Below are 17,139 nucleotides of genomic sequence, written 5' to 3' on the forward strand. Positions count from 1 at the left end.
AGCTGTATGTCATCTGCATAACAATGGTATGATACATCATTAAAGGAACTCAAAGTATGTCCAAGTGGGAGCAAGTACAATGCAAATAGAATAGGTCCCAGAACGGAACCTTGGGGCACACCACAGGACAGAATGGCAAAAGAGGATGTATATTTAGCTGCAGCAACTGAAAACTTCTGTTAGAAAGATTTTTTTCATAGTACTACTTCTTATAACAATAATAATAATAATGATAATAATAATAATAATAATAATAATAATAATTTTAATAACTAAAATGTTTAAATCTGTATTACTCTGGTTTTACTACAGTTCTGGACTAAATTTAATTGATGAGCCATATAAAAAATAAGTTTTTTTTAATTTAACTTTTATGCATAACCCAGTAATGTCTAAGCTCGGCATTACTGGGTTCTAGCTTTAAAATCAGGTTAGTCAGGAAGAGGGAAACCAAAAATATGAAAATGATTACTACTCTTGTGGTTAGTAATCTTTTCAAACAAACAGGGGATTAGGCTGAGAAAATAGTCATCAAAAAACCTCCAAAATGAATCCCTGGACATCAAAAACCAAAACTTTTCTGGCCCCCTTTTCTGGTCCACTTTCATCAAAAAAAATTCCCTCCCTCCCTATGTGTTTATCCTGAAGTATTTAAATAATGTGTACTTTAAAGCCTTTCTATAATATGATGGCTGCATTAGAAAAGAGCAGTAATGGTTAGTGAGTGAAATATAATCTTGTTCAGCAAAACGGTGTGCTATTTTCTGAGCTGTCTCCACCTTGTTTTACCTTAAACCCGACGATGTGATTGCAAAAGGGTTTCTATAAAAAGGTAGTTGAACAGCTTATGATTTGGCAGTGAATTTTTTTTTTTTTCTTTCAGTCAGAAGATTTTTTTTTGGCTTTAATCACTGTATTAACAGTCAGGCTGTATTAGGCCGGCTGGTTCAACGAGGCTTGTGTCGTCATTTGCCTGGGTTTTGTTGTGACTGACAAAGTGTCGCACATTAGAAACAGAAAGCATCTTATGAGTTATGTTCGGGATTTATGAGTGGCCAGAGATAAAAGGAGGACACATGAAACTCAATCCTCCGATCAAAGAGGCGACGGGGAGTGGAGAGTGGGACTGAAGAACAAGAGAGACAGGGAATCCCGCACAGAGAACTGACATGTCACCAGGTCTAAAGCTGTGGCATGCGTGGAAGGACAGCTGAACAGCCAGCCTCTCTAAATGGTTAATCTTAAAAAACAATGCAGCCAGACCTGGATGGGTGGGTGTGACGGTTGTACTGGTCACGCATTATCAGTAACAGATGAATATAAAGTTGAAAATTTGTACTGTGTTGAAACATGAAATTTAATAATACACTGGGTGTAGCATGCAATAAAATGGATGAGCATTGCTGTCCAAAGCTGAAATTGATCATAACAGTAGACATAAAAACAAGTTGCACAGTGGGCGCAAATCCATTTTGGGCATGTCTGGGTGCACAGTCCTTTTTAAGGGATGAGAAATACAAATGGGTTGGCTTTACCATGTTCATTAGGCATGGGCTGGTTGTAGTCTGAACTTCATACAGTATCAGCCATGCAAACAAACCTGTCAGATCGCACAGCAGACAGCTGTAAGCTCCCTGAGGTGAAGCCTGCAACAAGGTGAGGTTTTGTTTGGGGGGTGACATGTTCTTATCAACCGTCACTGTTGGGGAAGTATCGTGACACGGACCCACAACAGGGGGCGTTAATGAAGGGACAATGGAATAACCAAAAAGTAACAATTTAATGTTGTGAAGGTGCACAACGTAATACAGACAGATACAAATATGCGCTATATCAATCCGACAAAAAGGTGATGTGTGGCAGGCTCGAAGATAGGAGACGTCTGGTGTGAGAAGAGCCGGATCCCACACAGGCCTCACCACCAACGGACCTGAAGAACACCGGAGCCGCCAAGCCCTGCGCCCCAGGTGGCCACTGTCTTCAGCAGTCAGACCCGGTACTGCTGGCAGAAAACAGAAACAGTTCTGGATGAGTGTGAGTCCGCACACTCAGTAATCCCACAGTCTGTGTTCTTTTGGGAGGGAGCACCTCCACCTCCAATCACACACTCGTGCAGCTCCTGTCTAACCACTTAAATGGTTGGGGTGTGAAGCGAAGCCGTCGCTGATCACACCAAACGCCAATCCCACAGATAAGGCAACACCCACAGGAAAACGGCTGCAAAGAAGTTCAGATTATTACTCAATGTTTTAAGTCAGCAGAGAAAATTACCTGTATGGTAGAAGATTTCTCAGCGAGGAGGTGGAGTTGCAGTCCGGTCTTTGTAGTGGTGGTGATGGGTGACAGCTGGTGTTGATAGGTGACAGCTGTCACCTCCAGCGGCTCCGATGCCCTCTCGTGCTTGGAGCCCGCACTCCAAGCAGGGCGCCATCTGGTGGTGGTGGGCCAGCAGTACCTCCTCTTCAGCGGCCCACACAACACGTCACCAGCAAGCATTTGCATTCATACCAGCACATACCAGGTTCCTTCAGCTGTCTAGCGCTGCACAAAGAGTGCAACAGTCAGCTTCACAATGCACATACGCTCTGCCTGCACATATCATCATCAGTCACCTACAACTGTATAACATTAATTTAACACCATAATACAACCACTGTACACAAAGGTAAACAGAACTCTCTCTCTCTCTCTCTCTCTCTCTGTCTTTCTCTTTATCAAACCACATTTGGTGGTATTCAATAATGAATTAAACAGCAGTAAGCGATTATAGAATATTTTGAACCCTGGGAATTATTTATCAGGCTAAAGTTGCAGGGAAAATAAAAATAATCCTTCTCATTAGCCTCACCTCTGATTGAATTAAAATGATGATAAATTGTGTATAAAGTGAAGGGCATCTGCTCTCTCTGACCTTAAGTGTGTCCATAATAAAAGTTTGTGAGAGAAATAACAGATCATGAAAACATTTCTCTAAATAAATGGAAAAGATTGTTTGTGCTCCATGAGAGGAATTCATGCGCTCCAATAACCCCTAATAAGCCTTAGTGAATTATTTTCTCTTACAGCAGAACATAAATGAGCTGTTATTCATTGTTTGCATTAATTATTTACTTGAATGATCACCAAATCTACTATTATAAAAAAGGCCTGCAGCAATGCACATCAACATACTTGATTGCTGCAAATATCCTTAATATTTAAACAGAAAACACTGTAGTTATATACTTGACAGAACAGACAAGTCTCCAGGCAAAACAAAATAGTTTTAGCTTTTGAAGACTTTTTAGACAGCTCTGGTGGATTTATAAGGTGGGTTTGCACCAAATGATTTCACTGTGAATATGGCCTGTGTAAGATGCCTTGGATGTGGAGAGGAACTCAGACATTAACTAACATTTGATTCTGTTGACATGTTGAGAAATTTTATAATCAAAGAATTTGTACTTCCTGTGTGCCTTCTGTTAATGTGTACAGCTTCTCTCCCCAGGCTTCTCCCTCTGCAACAAGTTGGATTTAATTATTCCTTAAACAAGCCAATGATACTTTTGTTTATGTTTGTGTTTATGTTTCGTTTATGTTTGGAGCATTCCAGGTTAAAGGCAAGAACAGGTGCCACACTGATTAGTTAATGTCATAATCGGAGCACAAATTCCCCCCACACCAATGAACCCAGTAAATGTCTTCTTATTTCTTCTTATTTTTTTATTTAAAAGGACAGTACATATTAATGAACATATACAATATGTAAATATGTCAGCTTTTAGCCATAGGCTAATTTCCATCTGTAGTCCCTGACAGGCTGATGTAAAAATTAACAAACGATTACCAGTAAAAGCACACGGACGTCACAGAAACATACAATATAACAAACTACAGCACATAGGGGTCGCTAACTACTACAGCAACAAAACACAAGACTGCACAAGAGACAGAAGACGAGGACAAAAAAGAACTGAAGAGAAATTGAAAGGACAAGCAGTTCTCTTACACAAACTCAGTCAAAGGAGGACACACTGATCAACAATTTGAATAATTTAATTAATTTACAAAACTAATTTCATGCATTTGTGTATTTTAAAAACAGTAACTTAAAAAGTGCTGTGATGCATTGCATATTTCTCTAAGGTTATTCTTAGTTTCTGCAATTGAATTCATGATGTTTACATTTTTTATTTGATCTGAACCAGTCCTTTAAGTGACTTTTGAAAGCTTTAAAGCTTGGGGCCTCCCTCACTGTAGTTGGCAAAGCGTTCCATTGGACACTGTCTTTGTAGGACAGGACATTTTGTGCATAAGCTGTTTTTCTCACAGACGCCTTGCAGTCACCTCTACTCATAGGCCTGGTGACCCTCAGAGAAAGTGACAAAGTTTGACAAAGTTTTTTAATTCGGCACACAAAATATTCAAATAGAAAAAAATGAACAATTCCACAAACAAACACAGACAAAACTAGTGAGTCCGAAAGGGTGTGGGCTGAAGCAAAGCTTATTAGCGCCCACCCCTGCTAGTACAAGTCCAACAATTCTAATCAGTCATATTTACATAAATATAAATTCACTACTACATGTCGACACACAGACATACACATCAATATACTATTCACTTATAATTATATTTGTATAGTACCAGATCATAAGAAAGTCGAATCAAGGCACTTTACGCCAGTAAGGACTAACCTTACCAAATCAACCTAACCTTACCAAATCAAATCAAATAAATTTTATTTATATAGCGCCAAATCACAACAAACAGTTGCCCCAAGGCGTTTTATATTGTAAGGCAAAAGCCATACAATAATTACAGAAAAACGCCAACGGTCAAAACAACCCCCTATGAGCAAGCACTTGGCGACAGTGGGAAGGGAAAAGCTCCCTTTTAACAGGAAGAAACCTCCAGCAGAACCAGGCTCAGGGAGGGGCAGTCTTCTGCTGGGACTGGTTGGGGCTGACCAGTTGTTCTGTATTTAATATAGTTTGTAAGAGGTGGAGGAGCCAACCCATGTAAGGTTTTTAAACAAACATTTTTAAATTTTATGAAATTTTCAAAGCTGAATAGGTTATACATTGCTAGAATTTTATAGTGGTGGTATGATTATGGTCTTTTATCTAAAATCTTTAAAACTCTTTTGTAAAGCCTCTTGATTGGTTTTAGAATTGTCACACCAGTCAGAGACCAGCTGGTTATGCAGTAACCTACATGAGAAAAGATCATACAGTGCAAAAACATCATAGCAGCCTGATCTGTCATTGACCTTATTCAGTTGAAATTAGACACATTATATTTGATTATTTTAGTTATCACTTTAACATGATTTCTGAAGGAGAGTGTTGAGTCCAACACTCCAAAATATTTAAACTCTTTGACTAACTGCACTTCTTCATCTCCAAAGTACACACTGGAGCACTCAAAATTGGAAGTCTTTTTTGAAAGGTACATACAGACAGTTTTCTGTGTGTTTAATTGAAGACACGATCTGTTAAGGCAGTTTTGAATATAAGTTAGGGCTGATAAAAGAATTTGAGCTGCTGCCGCCTCAGGTGGTTTTGCACTTGTGTAGATTACTGCATCATCAGCGTATAGTTGTATGTCCACACCCTCACAAACATTTGGTAGGTTATTAATGGATAATGAAAATAGGATGGGCTGTTATATGGCTGGGGGGGGCCTGGCTGCCGGTTTGTTTGTCTGTTTGTTTTCCTCCCAGGTGGCGTGCATTTGGGACTGAGTGGCTGTGTTGCTGAGGCTGTCAGGACCTCACCCTGATCACCTGCGACTCGTCAGGACTCACAGCTGAGGTGCATCTGGATGGATTGGAGCATGTTGGCATTTAAGACTGGAGTGCACAGTGTGTATTTGCCAGAGACTCGACCTTGTGACCAGACGGGTGAGATCGTCGTCTCGGGAGCCATCTCATCAGCAGCGGATGCTGAGAAACGTCCAGGTTTGATGCACAGTCTGTGAAAGAGGAGGGGGTGAGGTCTCACGCTCGTCAGCACACTTCCTGAGGTACGTTAGATTTTGTGACTAACAGTTATACAGTCAGTAAATGTGGTGTCCCTCACACCTTATTGTATTGAGCTGTTTGTTAGTCATGTATCAGCTTCCACTGCGGTGGAGTTTTGTGAACGGGATGTTCCATGCCTGCAGGTTGGAAGCTGATCAGTAATCAAGCCAGGAAGTGTTTGCTGTTTGTACACCTTTAAGTGTTCTGTGTGTAGAGTGTGGACTCACATAATGGTTCCTTCTTTCACAGACTCGGTTGTTGCGGCCACCTGGGGGGTGTCGGCGGGGTCCTTGGGTCCGAAACAGCTTCTGGCTCCGGACCGTTAGCGCTGCTGGGAGCGCACCACGCCAGGCCGCACCTTTCTGTTATTACATTTTCACTGTTATGTATTAAATTCAGTTAGCCTTTGTACCGTGCTCTGCTTATTTCATACTGGGTCCTTCAAACGCTGGTCGGTTCTCCGAGCTGCGTCCGACACATAACATGGGCCCTAAGATGGATCCTTGGGGGACTTCTAGTGCACAATCTAAGTAAGGGGATTTAATTCTATTGACCATGGTGGCTTGTTTTCTGTTTGATAAATAGGATGCCATCCATTTTATGGCATGCTCAGAAAAAATAAAGGATTGCAACTTTGACAATAGAATGTCATGAAAATCAAATCCTTTAGCTCACAGCACTGGTTTTTTCGCAGGTTTTTCACATTCTTACCAAGACGAGCACCACGCTCATAGAGCAAACCTCCACCGACACTAGTTTCCCATTCCACAAACAGTTACCTTGGAAAACATTTTCAGCTTCATAGTCCTGTTAGAAGTGACAAGTGACAAGAATGGACAGGATTCAGAATGAACATATCAGAGGGACAGCTCAGGTGGGACGGTTTGGAGACAAAGTCAGAGAGAGGAGATTGAGATGGTTTGGACCTGTGCATAGGAGGGACCCAGGGTATATAGGGAGAAGGATGCTGAGGATGGAGCCAGCAGGCAGGAGGAGAAGAGGGAGGCCAAAGAGGAGGTTTATGGATGTGCTGAGGGAGGACATGCAGGTGGTTGGTGTGACAGAGGAAGATACAGAGGATAGGGTGAGATGGAAACAATTGATCTGCTGTGGTGACCCCTAACGGGACCAGCCAGAAGAAAAGGAAGAAAGTCCTGTTAGAAGTGACTTTTCATGAGCTAAATTAGATGTGATCAAATGTCAGTATTTATTTAGTTAATGCACTTGAATCAAAGTTTTTTTTGTTTTGTTTTTTTGTGGTGTTGTCAGGTTTGTTTGTTTTTTTGTTTGTTTTGTTTTGTTTTTGTGTTTTCAAGATTTTTGGTTTCTGGATTCTTTTTAGATTATTTTCAAAGAACACTGGTTATCTTTGCTATGCACAATATTCAATAAATTGGGTTTTCAATATTAAATTCACATGTCCACAAAGTCCACAATTCAGATCAGATCCAGATCAAACTTTGTCAGGCAATAGTGAGTACCATTCTGCACCTCACTTTCAAATATGAGCATGATTGGGGCATGTTTGATTAAGATATGTAAAATATTCAATAAATAGGGTTTTCAAAGTTAAATGGCCACAAAATTTGCAGTCTGGATCAGATCCAGATCAAACTTTGCAGTTGATAAAAGTTACCATCCTACATAATACTCTCATATATGAAAGAAATCTGATGTTTTTTGACAGATTTATTAATTTTTGAAAATTTGTTCAATGTTAAAGACAGGGATTTTTCCTGACTATGACCTTTGACCTATGATCTTGCAAACTGAATCAGTTCTTGCCTATCAGGCTATGAATCTTCAGTAAAAATTTCACAAAGCTCTATGAAAAATTGTGGGCTCCAGGCTGTTCACAATCAAAGAGACAAACAAACACAGTAGCAAAAGCATAACCTCCGCCCAGCTTCATTGGCAGCGGTAACAAGCAAAATGCTTTGGGACATGCCTTAAATGGCTGTTTGCCTTCATTGCAAGTCTGTTTAGCATCCGTGGTTAGAATAAGGACCTATGGTTTGCCTATAAACCTCTTCAACAACCAGTTTTCTCTTTTCTGTTGGTGATTTGTTCTACATTTTGTTTCTTGCTGAGAAAGATTGTTATACCTTTGTGCTTATTGTAAAGTAGAATAGAATAATGTTTATTGTCATTGTACAGGGGGGTACAACGGAATTGGGGGTGCTCCTGCAGAGCTGCTGTATACCACAAAAATTACACAAAAAAAATCTGTTCTCTTAAAACAGAGACATGAAGACTAAAGGTAAAACATATACACTGTGAGGTGTCATATGCACAAACTGAATTATGTACTATATACTCGGTGGGCGGGGGGGGAGTGAGGTAGCGATGAGAGTGGAGCTGGACAATGGGGTGCCTTGACTGAATTTGAAGTGATTATCTGGCATATAAGTCATATGTTGTCCTAGAGAGTAGACGACCAGGACCTCAACAAACAGAGAGTATGAACAAAAGTGAAGTGAAGTTTGGGTCAAGAACAGGAACAAGCCGGAGCAATCGCTTTTCCTGGGAGCTGTGATTAAAGCAACAAAAATGAAGCTTGAGGATAAGATAGGTGGTCGTGGGCTGAAGCAGCATGGCCTAGCTGGCTGCATAGATGGATGGCTGGCGGGTTGGCTGAGCCTGTGACCATGGAAGGGATTAGATAGGATTAACTGTGGGATAGCCTTCCCAAAGTGTCACTCTGCAATCCAGAACAGTGTGAAGGTAGCCGCCTGGGAATCCAGCTCAGGGGGCCTCAGCCTGGCACACACACACAGGCCTGTGCCATGCTGGAAACCAGAGAGATTAATTCCAGAAAGTGGCAGGTTGATCAAAGTTACTGTGCTGATCCATTAGAGTTCTAACCAAACGGACAGTATCATCCCTTCAGCTCCTCCTTGTTTTCACTTGGGGTCACCACAGCAGATCCAAGGTGGGTCTACATGTTGATTTGACACACGTTTTACACCGGATGCCCTTCCTGATGCAACTCCACATTACATGTGGAAATGTGGCAGGAGTGGGGTTTGAACCAGGAACCTTCTGCACTGAAACCAAGCGCACTTGATTGGCCTTAATTACCTCTTCCCGCTGACAGAGGAGGGCAGCGGCTGTCTGATCCTCTCGTTTGTCTGCAGGTGCTTGAAGTATAATGACAACTCAGAGTAGGATTAAATGTTGTATTTGAGTAAATTTTGGCAGTGATCGGAACTTGCATATTTTTTTCTTTCGTAATGAGATGTTCTTTTCTTTTATAGCGTTCTGTATCATTCTTGTAATATGTAATACACAAAAGCAATGCACAACATGTTCATGCCTTTATTTCCAGACACACGTCCTCTGTGTACCTGTTCTATAAATTGTGCCTCTGAGATATTTGCTTTTGTCGGCACAGTGATCCCACTGCCTCACTGGGACATACATTAGGCAAAGAGAGAGGGGTCTGTGGGGGATGCCACACATTCATGGAAAATAAAGTGTGAATAACACACATGCTTTAGGAGAGCTTTATATTCCCACATTGAATAATTGCAAAATAAAGCTCAACAAATGCCTCATAGGACAATATGTTTTAGTTTGCAAAGATGTCAACCTGTGGGAATTGCACAATAGAAAATGAAGTGCTGACAATTACAAGATGTGACTGAAAGTACTGAATCCCCACTAAAATACTGACTCGTTAAAGGAACAAAAAATGGATGAAGAAAACACATTATTAAGTTATTTGTGCTGGATGCTGTCAAAGATATGCTAATTCAATTAATAGCCGCTTTCCCCCTTTGAATTTAAATTAAATTTTAAATTTATTTCATTTATATAGCGCCAAATCACAACAAAGTTGCCTCAAGGCGCTTCACACAAGTAAGGTGTAATGTTAAGTATGAGAATGTTTTAGTATACAAATTTTGAAGAAAAGAATATATATACACACACATCATCAACCGCTTAGACCAATTAAGGGTCGCGGGGGCCTGGAGCCAATCCCAGCAGTCAGACAGCGCGAGGCGGGGTACACCCAGGACAGGACGCCAGTGGGCCGCAGGGCCATACATATAGTTGAAACCGGGGCACGGTGAATCAGTAGTTATATCTGCAAAACTACATATATATTTGTAGTAGTTATGCCATATTTTTATGCATAAAGACATAAATTATAAATTAGTGTTTTGTTTTTGGATACATTAAGGGTAAAACTAAGTGGCAAGTGAAGTCAGTTTTTTCCAATCAAAAGTAAATTTTTTGGATTTCAGTGTCTTTGTATTTATGTCTCACAACAGAGGAAAGGTGACACAAAAAATTATTAGAAGACGATCGCATCCAACTGATGAGTATGTGTTATGTCTTCTACAGACTGTCAACTATTTGATAACATGACTCGTGTGTCACATGCACCCGGGGCACAGTGAATCAGTCTAGAAAGTGATTTACGAAGCCCTAGTGTATATATATGTGTATATATATATATATATATATATATATATATATATATATTATTTATGTGCAAAGGACGAAAATGCATTTCAACAGTGCATTCATGCATTTTATGTAACAACTGCAGACTGATTATTCCTAGGCTTCATAACTGATCTACATTAACACAACTCAAAAACAATAATTGCTATCATCTTGTAACTCACCACATTAAAAGAGCATATAATGAGGACAAACTGATAATGCTTCGGTTAACTTTGATGCATGCAGAGATGTAAATGTATGAAAATTGTATATTGTGATTATAGTGACCAAAATTATCATGGTTATCAGTGTACATGCATGCCTGCTTTGGGAGACATAATGACCACCACGGTAGTTTACTTAATTAAAACTTGAAATGGCAATTCTTATCATAGGATACTTTGTCATGATTTACCAGTGTCCTGGTAATGTTACATCCCTAGATGCAGCGTATCAGTACAAAAAGTGAGTTTGTTTTGCTTGTTGCATGCACCTGTCTGCCACCTACTAGATATGTCTAGGCTTGTTGAAGGGAATAATCTTGTGCATGGTGGATTAATTAGGAGCAGCTGTGGTTGACACTTTCTCCTAATGCATACACACTCCTGATAATACGGATTTTTTTTTTTTATATATATATTTTTGAAGTATGTGATTGCAATTTTGTATTTCAACCAAAATGATAGAGTTGAAGCACTTAGCGCAGATACCTACTTCAACAGTTCAGACAATGCAAAAAGATATAAAGCAGAATATAGCTGCTAAGTATAGAGACTTCAAAACAAAATTTGAAAAGGGGGTGGGGACATTGTCGCTTTCATTGTCCATCACTGTCACAGAATTTCACAGCATTTCACTGTACAGCTGTGCTTGAGAATTTTTTCCAGGACCCACATTACTTGAGATTCCTGTTTCCTAATCATACTGCTTTTCTTCCTCTGTGTTTGTAGTATTTATTAGAGATGAAGAGTCTGATCCTGCCTCCAGAGCACATCTTGAAGAGGGGTGACAGTGAGGCGGTGGCATATGCCTTCTTTCACCTGCAGCACTGGAAGAGGGCAGAAGGGGCCTTAAATCTACTACACTGCACATGGGAGGGCAGTATGTATCACTACTCCTTGCTGTTGTTGCTTCTTTTTTATGTGTGTGATCTTTTCAGAAATAACTTCTCATTGATTAGATTTGAAACATTTTAGAGAGAAATTACTATTATATGCTTGTTTAATACAGCCAGGAAGCCCTGCAGTAGCCTTTTGTCCTGTCCAGGGTTGACCCTGCCTTTCACCCAATGACTGCTGGGATAGGCTCAAGCAACCCCATGAACCTTAATTGGAATTAGCGAGTATAGCAAATGAATTAATTAATTCATTTGCTATACGGACTTTTTAACGAATAGGAGACAGAGAGTTTTGGTAAATGGACGCGTTTCAGATTCCTTAGTTTTGTCCACAGGCTCACCACAGGGCTGTGTTCTTTCCCCCTTGCTTTTCATCTTATATACAGATGAATGCAGAAGTGTCAGGCAACACAGCTATTTAGTTAAGTTCTCTGATGATACTGCTTTGCTGTCCCTTCTTCAGGGAGAGGAGTCAGGACATGGGGAGGCCCTTGCTGATTTTGTTTCATGGTGCGATACAAATCACTTGGAGTTAAATGTATCTAAAACGAAGGAGCTTATAATTGATTTTAGACGTAACAAAGGGTTTGCTATAGACAGCATTATTCATGGGAAAGCTGTAGAAAAAGTTCCTGCATATAAATATCTGGGCACTTTTTTTGATGAGAAGTTGAGATTCGACGTAAATACGGCAGACATTGTGAAGCGAGGGCAACAGAGAGTGTACCTCCTTCGCAAATTGAAGTCCTTCTCTGTCAGTTCTGTTATTATGGGTCGTTTTTATCAGTCCTTTATTGAAAGTCTTTTATGTTTTTCTTTCATCTGCTGGTTTCCTAGCCTGGCACTGAAAGATAAAAGTAGCTTGCATAGTATCACAAAGACATGTTCAAAGATCATTGGAGTGGAAACTAGAGACCTAGCTAGTTTTTGTGAACAGCAAATGGTGAGGAAGGCAAATTGTATCTTGTCTTCTCCCGGACATGTGCTGGCAGGTGAATTTTCTTTGTTGCCTTCAGGCCGTCGTTATGTTTCACCTGTCTGCAGGACGAATCGGTTGTTAAAATCTTTTATTCCTTCTGCTATCTGTCTTTTAAATTCCTTGTAAGGTGTGGATGTATGGGTATGTGGATGTAGCATGTTGCACATTTTATGTGGATGTAGTATGTTGTTGTTGTTTTTTTTTTTTTTTTTTTTTTTGTGATGTGCCGGTATGCAGGCTGCTGAAATTAATTGCCCCTGGTGGGATGAATAAAGTTGTCTAAGTCTAATTAATAGAGCGAGATCATCACAGTGTAAAAAGACGTTCTGTGCATGCTGCTTTTCCTGTTTATTTTAGCAGAGTTTGCATGCAAACTCACAAATATTCTGCTTCTGATTAGCCCGGTATGAGATCATTGCTTGGACAAAGATTGTTTTTGTTTGATTTCACTAGAATTGGAGCATCCTGTCACTTTGCATAACATTTTGTTTGTTTCCCCGATTTACGGCTTTATTTTCTGGCCTTAGTTTAAAATATAAACTATTACATTTGTCTTTTGCAGGATATGTACAGATTTTAGTTGCACTGCATACCAAACAAGCAGAATAATTTCTGTTCGTAGCTCAAAACCTAATACAACCTTTTTTCTTTTTTTTTTGTAATGCATGTTGCCACACCATCTTTGTTCAGACAGGATTGCAACAACTACAAGGTACATCCAAAGGTCATTCATGACTGGAACAGCTTGGCTTCATATCCAAGAAGTCAACCGGGTTGATTTTCTCAGTGTTTGACTCTGTTGATTGAACTGCACTATGGGTCAGCCTGAAATTTAGGGGGTCCACAACAAAATTCCTAGACATCATAGGCAGTTGACATACAAGTACTGTGAGTGCTTTGCGTGTTGGAGACAGAGCCTCTGACTTCTTCTCAGTGAAGTATGTCATTTGTCTGGAATGTGTTCTGGAGTCTTCTTTGTAAAATAGTATGATGCCATTGTTGGTGATGAAAGGTTCACTGAGTTTGAGTTTGAAAACAATGCTTTGTCTTTGTGAAATAAATTGATGCCCTGATTGTGGTACTTGGAAAACTGGGTGAAAGCTCTCATTGTCTGACTTTGCATTAGTCCCGGTGTTACCAACCAAACGGTCCCCTCTAAAAATTGGTCCGCCCTGCCTTCACTGCGCATGCGTCTGAGACGTGCTCTGATTCTGACTCCCTACACCCAAAGCGATGAAAGGGAATAATGTAGTTATTAACCATCAGATGACAAATTAAAACCACTTAAATCAGTCTAAAGTCAGTTTTGAGCAGAAACAAGACCCTTTTAAGCAGAAATGAGGCAATAATTGCCTCCTTTTGCTACTGACGCTCCGAAATGATGTAGGCACCACAGCACATCAGGCTCAGATGTGCTGCTGTGTCCCCCATCTTGTATTTTGAAATAATGCTGAATTTATGTGGAAATGATTGTTGTACAAAACCTTCAGATAGCTGTCACTGAGATAGTTGATAACTGGAGTGCAGTTTTAAGCAGAAACGGGGTGATAATTGATGAACCGCGGCTGACGCTCAGAAATGACATGTGCAGTGAAGGCAGGGTGGATTGTTTTTTAGGGGAGATCATTCAGTTGGCGACACTGGATCAAGAATTAGATCCAGACTTTCTGCACTTAGCCATCATGAGTGTATTTACATGTAGTAAGTACACCGTGTTGTGTCATTTATGTCTCTAGGAATTCAGTCTGAGATTGAGAGATGTCTGTCAAGACCTTGTGGAGTTATGAGGTCACTGTATGCTGGTGTTTGGTCATGCCCATACAGTAACTTTGCAGGAAAACAAAAGCCCAAGTCTTTAGGGTGTGGGTCCTTCCAGTTTTATTTGGTTGTTAGACGTGGGGCACCAACCATTGACTGGAGTCAAATCTGGGAGCATGCACTGGTCTCTTGCATCACTGCATCCACCAGACCACAAAAACATGTACTGGATGGAAGCCACCAAGACAAGTCCGCATCCATGTGCTGCAGCCAGGTGAGGCGGGGGGTGTCCTCTTGGCCTTCTCCAGCCGCTGGGACCCTCAGCACTGAGGCACCTGTGTCCTGGATCATGCACAGAGAACCATGTCATATGGCCAAAATGTTGAAGGTGGCGCTCCTTCACAATGCAAGTGATCCTCCTCATCTGAGTCGCCCTAAAGATATGCAGTCATTGCCTTAGGTCACCGTTTAGCATCCAAGTCTCACAACCATACAGTAAGACTAAATGACTGTAATGACTGAATGAGGTAACAACTGAATGTCTTTGGTAGTCTGCTTCTCCAAAGGATCCTTGGTTACCACTGGATAGACTTTGTGTAAAAAAAATAATACTCACAAGTCCGCGGTTGAGCGCCGCTACGTTGCAGTTTACTCTAGTAGAGGAGAGGGTCGCCTCCTTGCGTCTTTGGGTGGGGGGGGGGGAAACTCTAACTGTTGTTTGTGCGTATGCACTGAACAGCAGTTTGGAGTATTCGGCCATCGTGGAGTCTCTGAATGGAGTCCTGTATGGGGCTCTGGTGGGGGACTCCATTGTTCTGCTGGGGGACTTCAACGCACACGTGGGCAATGACAGAGACACCTGGAGAGGTGTGATTGGGAGGAACGGCCTCCTTGATCTAAACCCAAATGGTCGTTTGTTATTGGACTTCTGTGCTAGTCATGGACTGTCCATAACGAACACCATGTTCGAGCATAAGGATGCTCATAAGTGTACATGGTACCAGAGCACCCTAGGCCGAAGATCGATGATCAATTTTGTGATCGTATCATCTGATTTGAGGCCGCATGTTGTAGACACTTGGGTGAAAAGAGGGGCAGAGCTGTCAACTGATCACTATCTGGTGGTGAGTTGGATCACAGGGTGGGAGAGGACTTTGGACAGACCTGGTAAGCCCAAACGGTTAGTGCGAGTGAACTGGGAACATCTGGAGGAGCCCACTGTCCGACAGATCTTCAACTCACACCCCCAGCAGAGGTTCTCTAGCATCCCTGTGGAGGTTGGGGGCATTGAACCAGAATGGGCAATGTTCAAAGCTTCCATTGTTGAATCTGCAGCGGGGAGCTGTGGCCTGAAGGTCTTAGGTGTCTCAAGGGGCGGCAACCCTCCATGGTGGACACCGGTGGTCAGGGAAGCCATCCGACTGAAGGAGTCCTTCCATTATATGCTATCTCGGGGGACTCCAGAGGCAGTTGCAAGGTACCGACAAGCCCGAAGGGCAACAGCCTCTGCTGTGGGGGAGGCAAAGCAGCGGGTGTGGGAGGAGTTCAGAGCAACCATGGAAAAGGACTTTTGGTCGGCACCAAGGTGCTTCTGGCGGACCGTGAGGAACCTCAAGAGGGGAAAACGGGGAACCATCCAAGCAGTCTACAGTAAGGATGGGACTCTGTTGACCTCAACACTTGCCCCAAGGAGTTCAAGTACCTCTGGGTCTTGCTCACGAGTGAGGGGACGATGGAGCGTGAGATTGGCCGGAGAATCGGCACAGCAGGGGTGGTATTGCATTCGCGCTACCGTACTGTTGTGACGAAAAGGGAGCTGACCCAAAAGGCAAGCTCTCGATCTACTGGTCAATCTTCGTTACTACTCTCACCTATGGTCATGAGTGTTGGGTCATGACCGAAAAAACTAGATTGCGGGTACAAGCGGCCGAAATGGGCTTCCTCAGGAGGGTGGCTGGTGTCTCCCTTAGAGATAGGGTGAGAAGTTCGGTCATCCGTGGGGAGCTCGGAGTAGAGTTGCTGCTCCTTTGCGTTGAAAGGAGCCAGCTGAGGTGGTTCAGGCATCTGGTAAGGATGCTTCCTGGGCGCCTCCCAAGGGAGATGTTCCAGCCATGTCCATCTGAGAGGAGACCCCGGGGAAGACCCAGGACTAGGTGGAGAGATTATATCTCCACACTGGCCTGGGGATGCCTCAGGATCCCCCAGTCAGTGGTGGTCAATGTGGCATGGGAAAGGGAAGTCTGGGGTCCCCTGCTGGAGCTGTTGCCCCCGCGACCCAAACCTGGAAAAGCGGTTGAAGATTAGTGATGAGTGTCAGTGTGTTAGGGTCCTATCCCACTGGGCTGCGACAGCATGTGAAAGGGCAGTTCCGAGGGAAATCGCTGGAATTTGTTGGTTGTCAATCTTCCCTTGCTTGATTCGCAGGGCGTAGTACGGCATCGCACCTGGAGTTTGAACCTTTCAAAGTTGGTGAAGCGGCAAGAGTCATTGCCACACAGCCCGACACACTCCCAGAGCCATTTCAGGCATTTGGAAGGCCCTCTGAATGTAATCTTCGCAACTCATGATGTGTGAGAATCATGACAGAACTTTGTGAGGAGTTGACATTGTGAGTGATTGGAGACAAAAATGATGCTCTTACATTCCCCATGGAAAACATACAGGAGCTGCCCTGGAAGCATGCCAAAGTGGCCAAGGGAGTCCAGCAGCCACAGCTCAACTGCTAACCCACATGAATGCTTGGCCATTGGGCTGGACACACCTGTCTTTGCCAGCTGGGATTATCTTTAATTTGTATATAGACGACCACAGCAGGAGCCTGCTCAC

The 17,139-nt window shown here is 42.2% G+C and overlaps 1 protein-coding gene across 1 annotated transcript in view; it reads left to right on the top strand.

Moving 5' to 3' along the window:
- The window catches only part of st7l (suppression of tumorigenicity 7 like), a 38,149-nt gene that overhangs the window by 12,839 nt on the left and 8,171 nt on the right, over positions 1-17,139 (top strand). Inside the window, exon 12 of the mRNA XM_034166085.1 lies at positions 11,410-11,560. Coding sequence (XP_034021976.1) covers positions 11,410-11,560 — 151 coding nt within the window. The remainder of the gene's footprint in view (positions 1-11,409; positions 11,561-17,139) is intronic.

This window comes from Thalassophryne amazonica, chromosome 3 (genome assembly GCF_902500255.1).
Source record: "Thalassophryne amazonica chromosome 3, fThaAma1.1, whole genome shotgun sequence".
NCBI classification, from domain to species: domain Eukaryota; kingdom Metazoa; phylum Chordata; class Actinopteri; order Batrachoidiformes; family Batrachoididae; genus Thalassophryne; species Thalassophryne amazonica.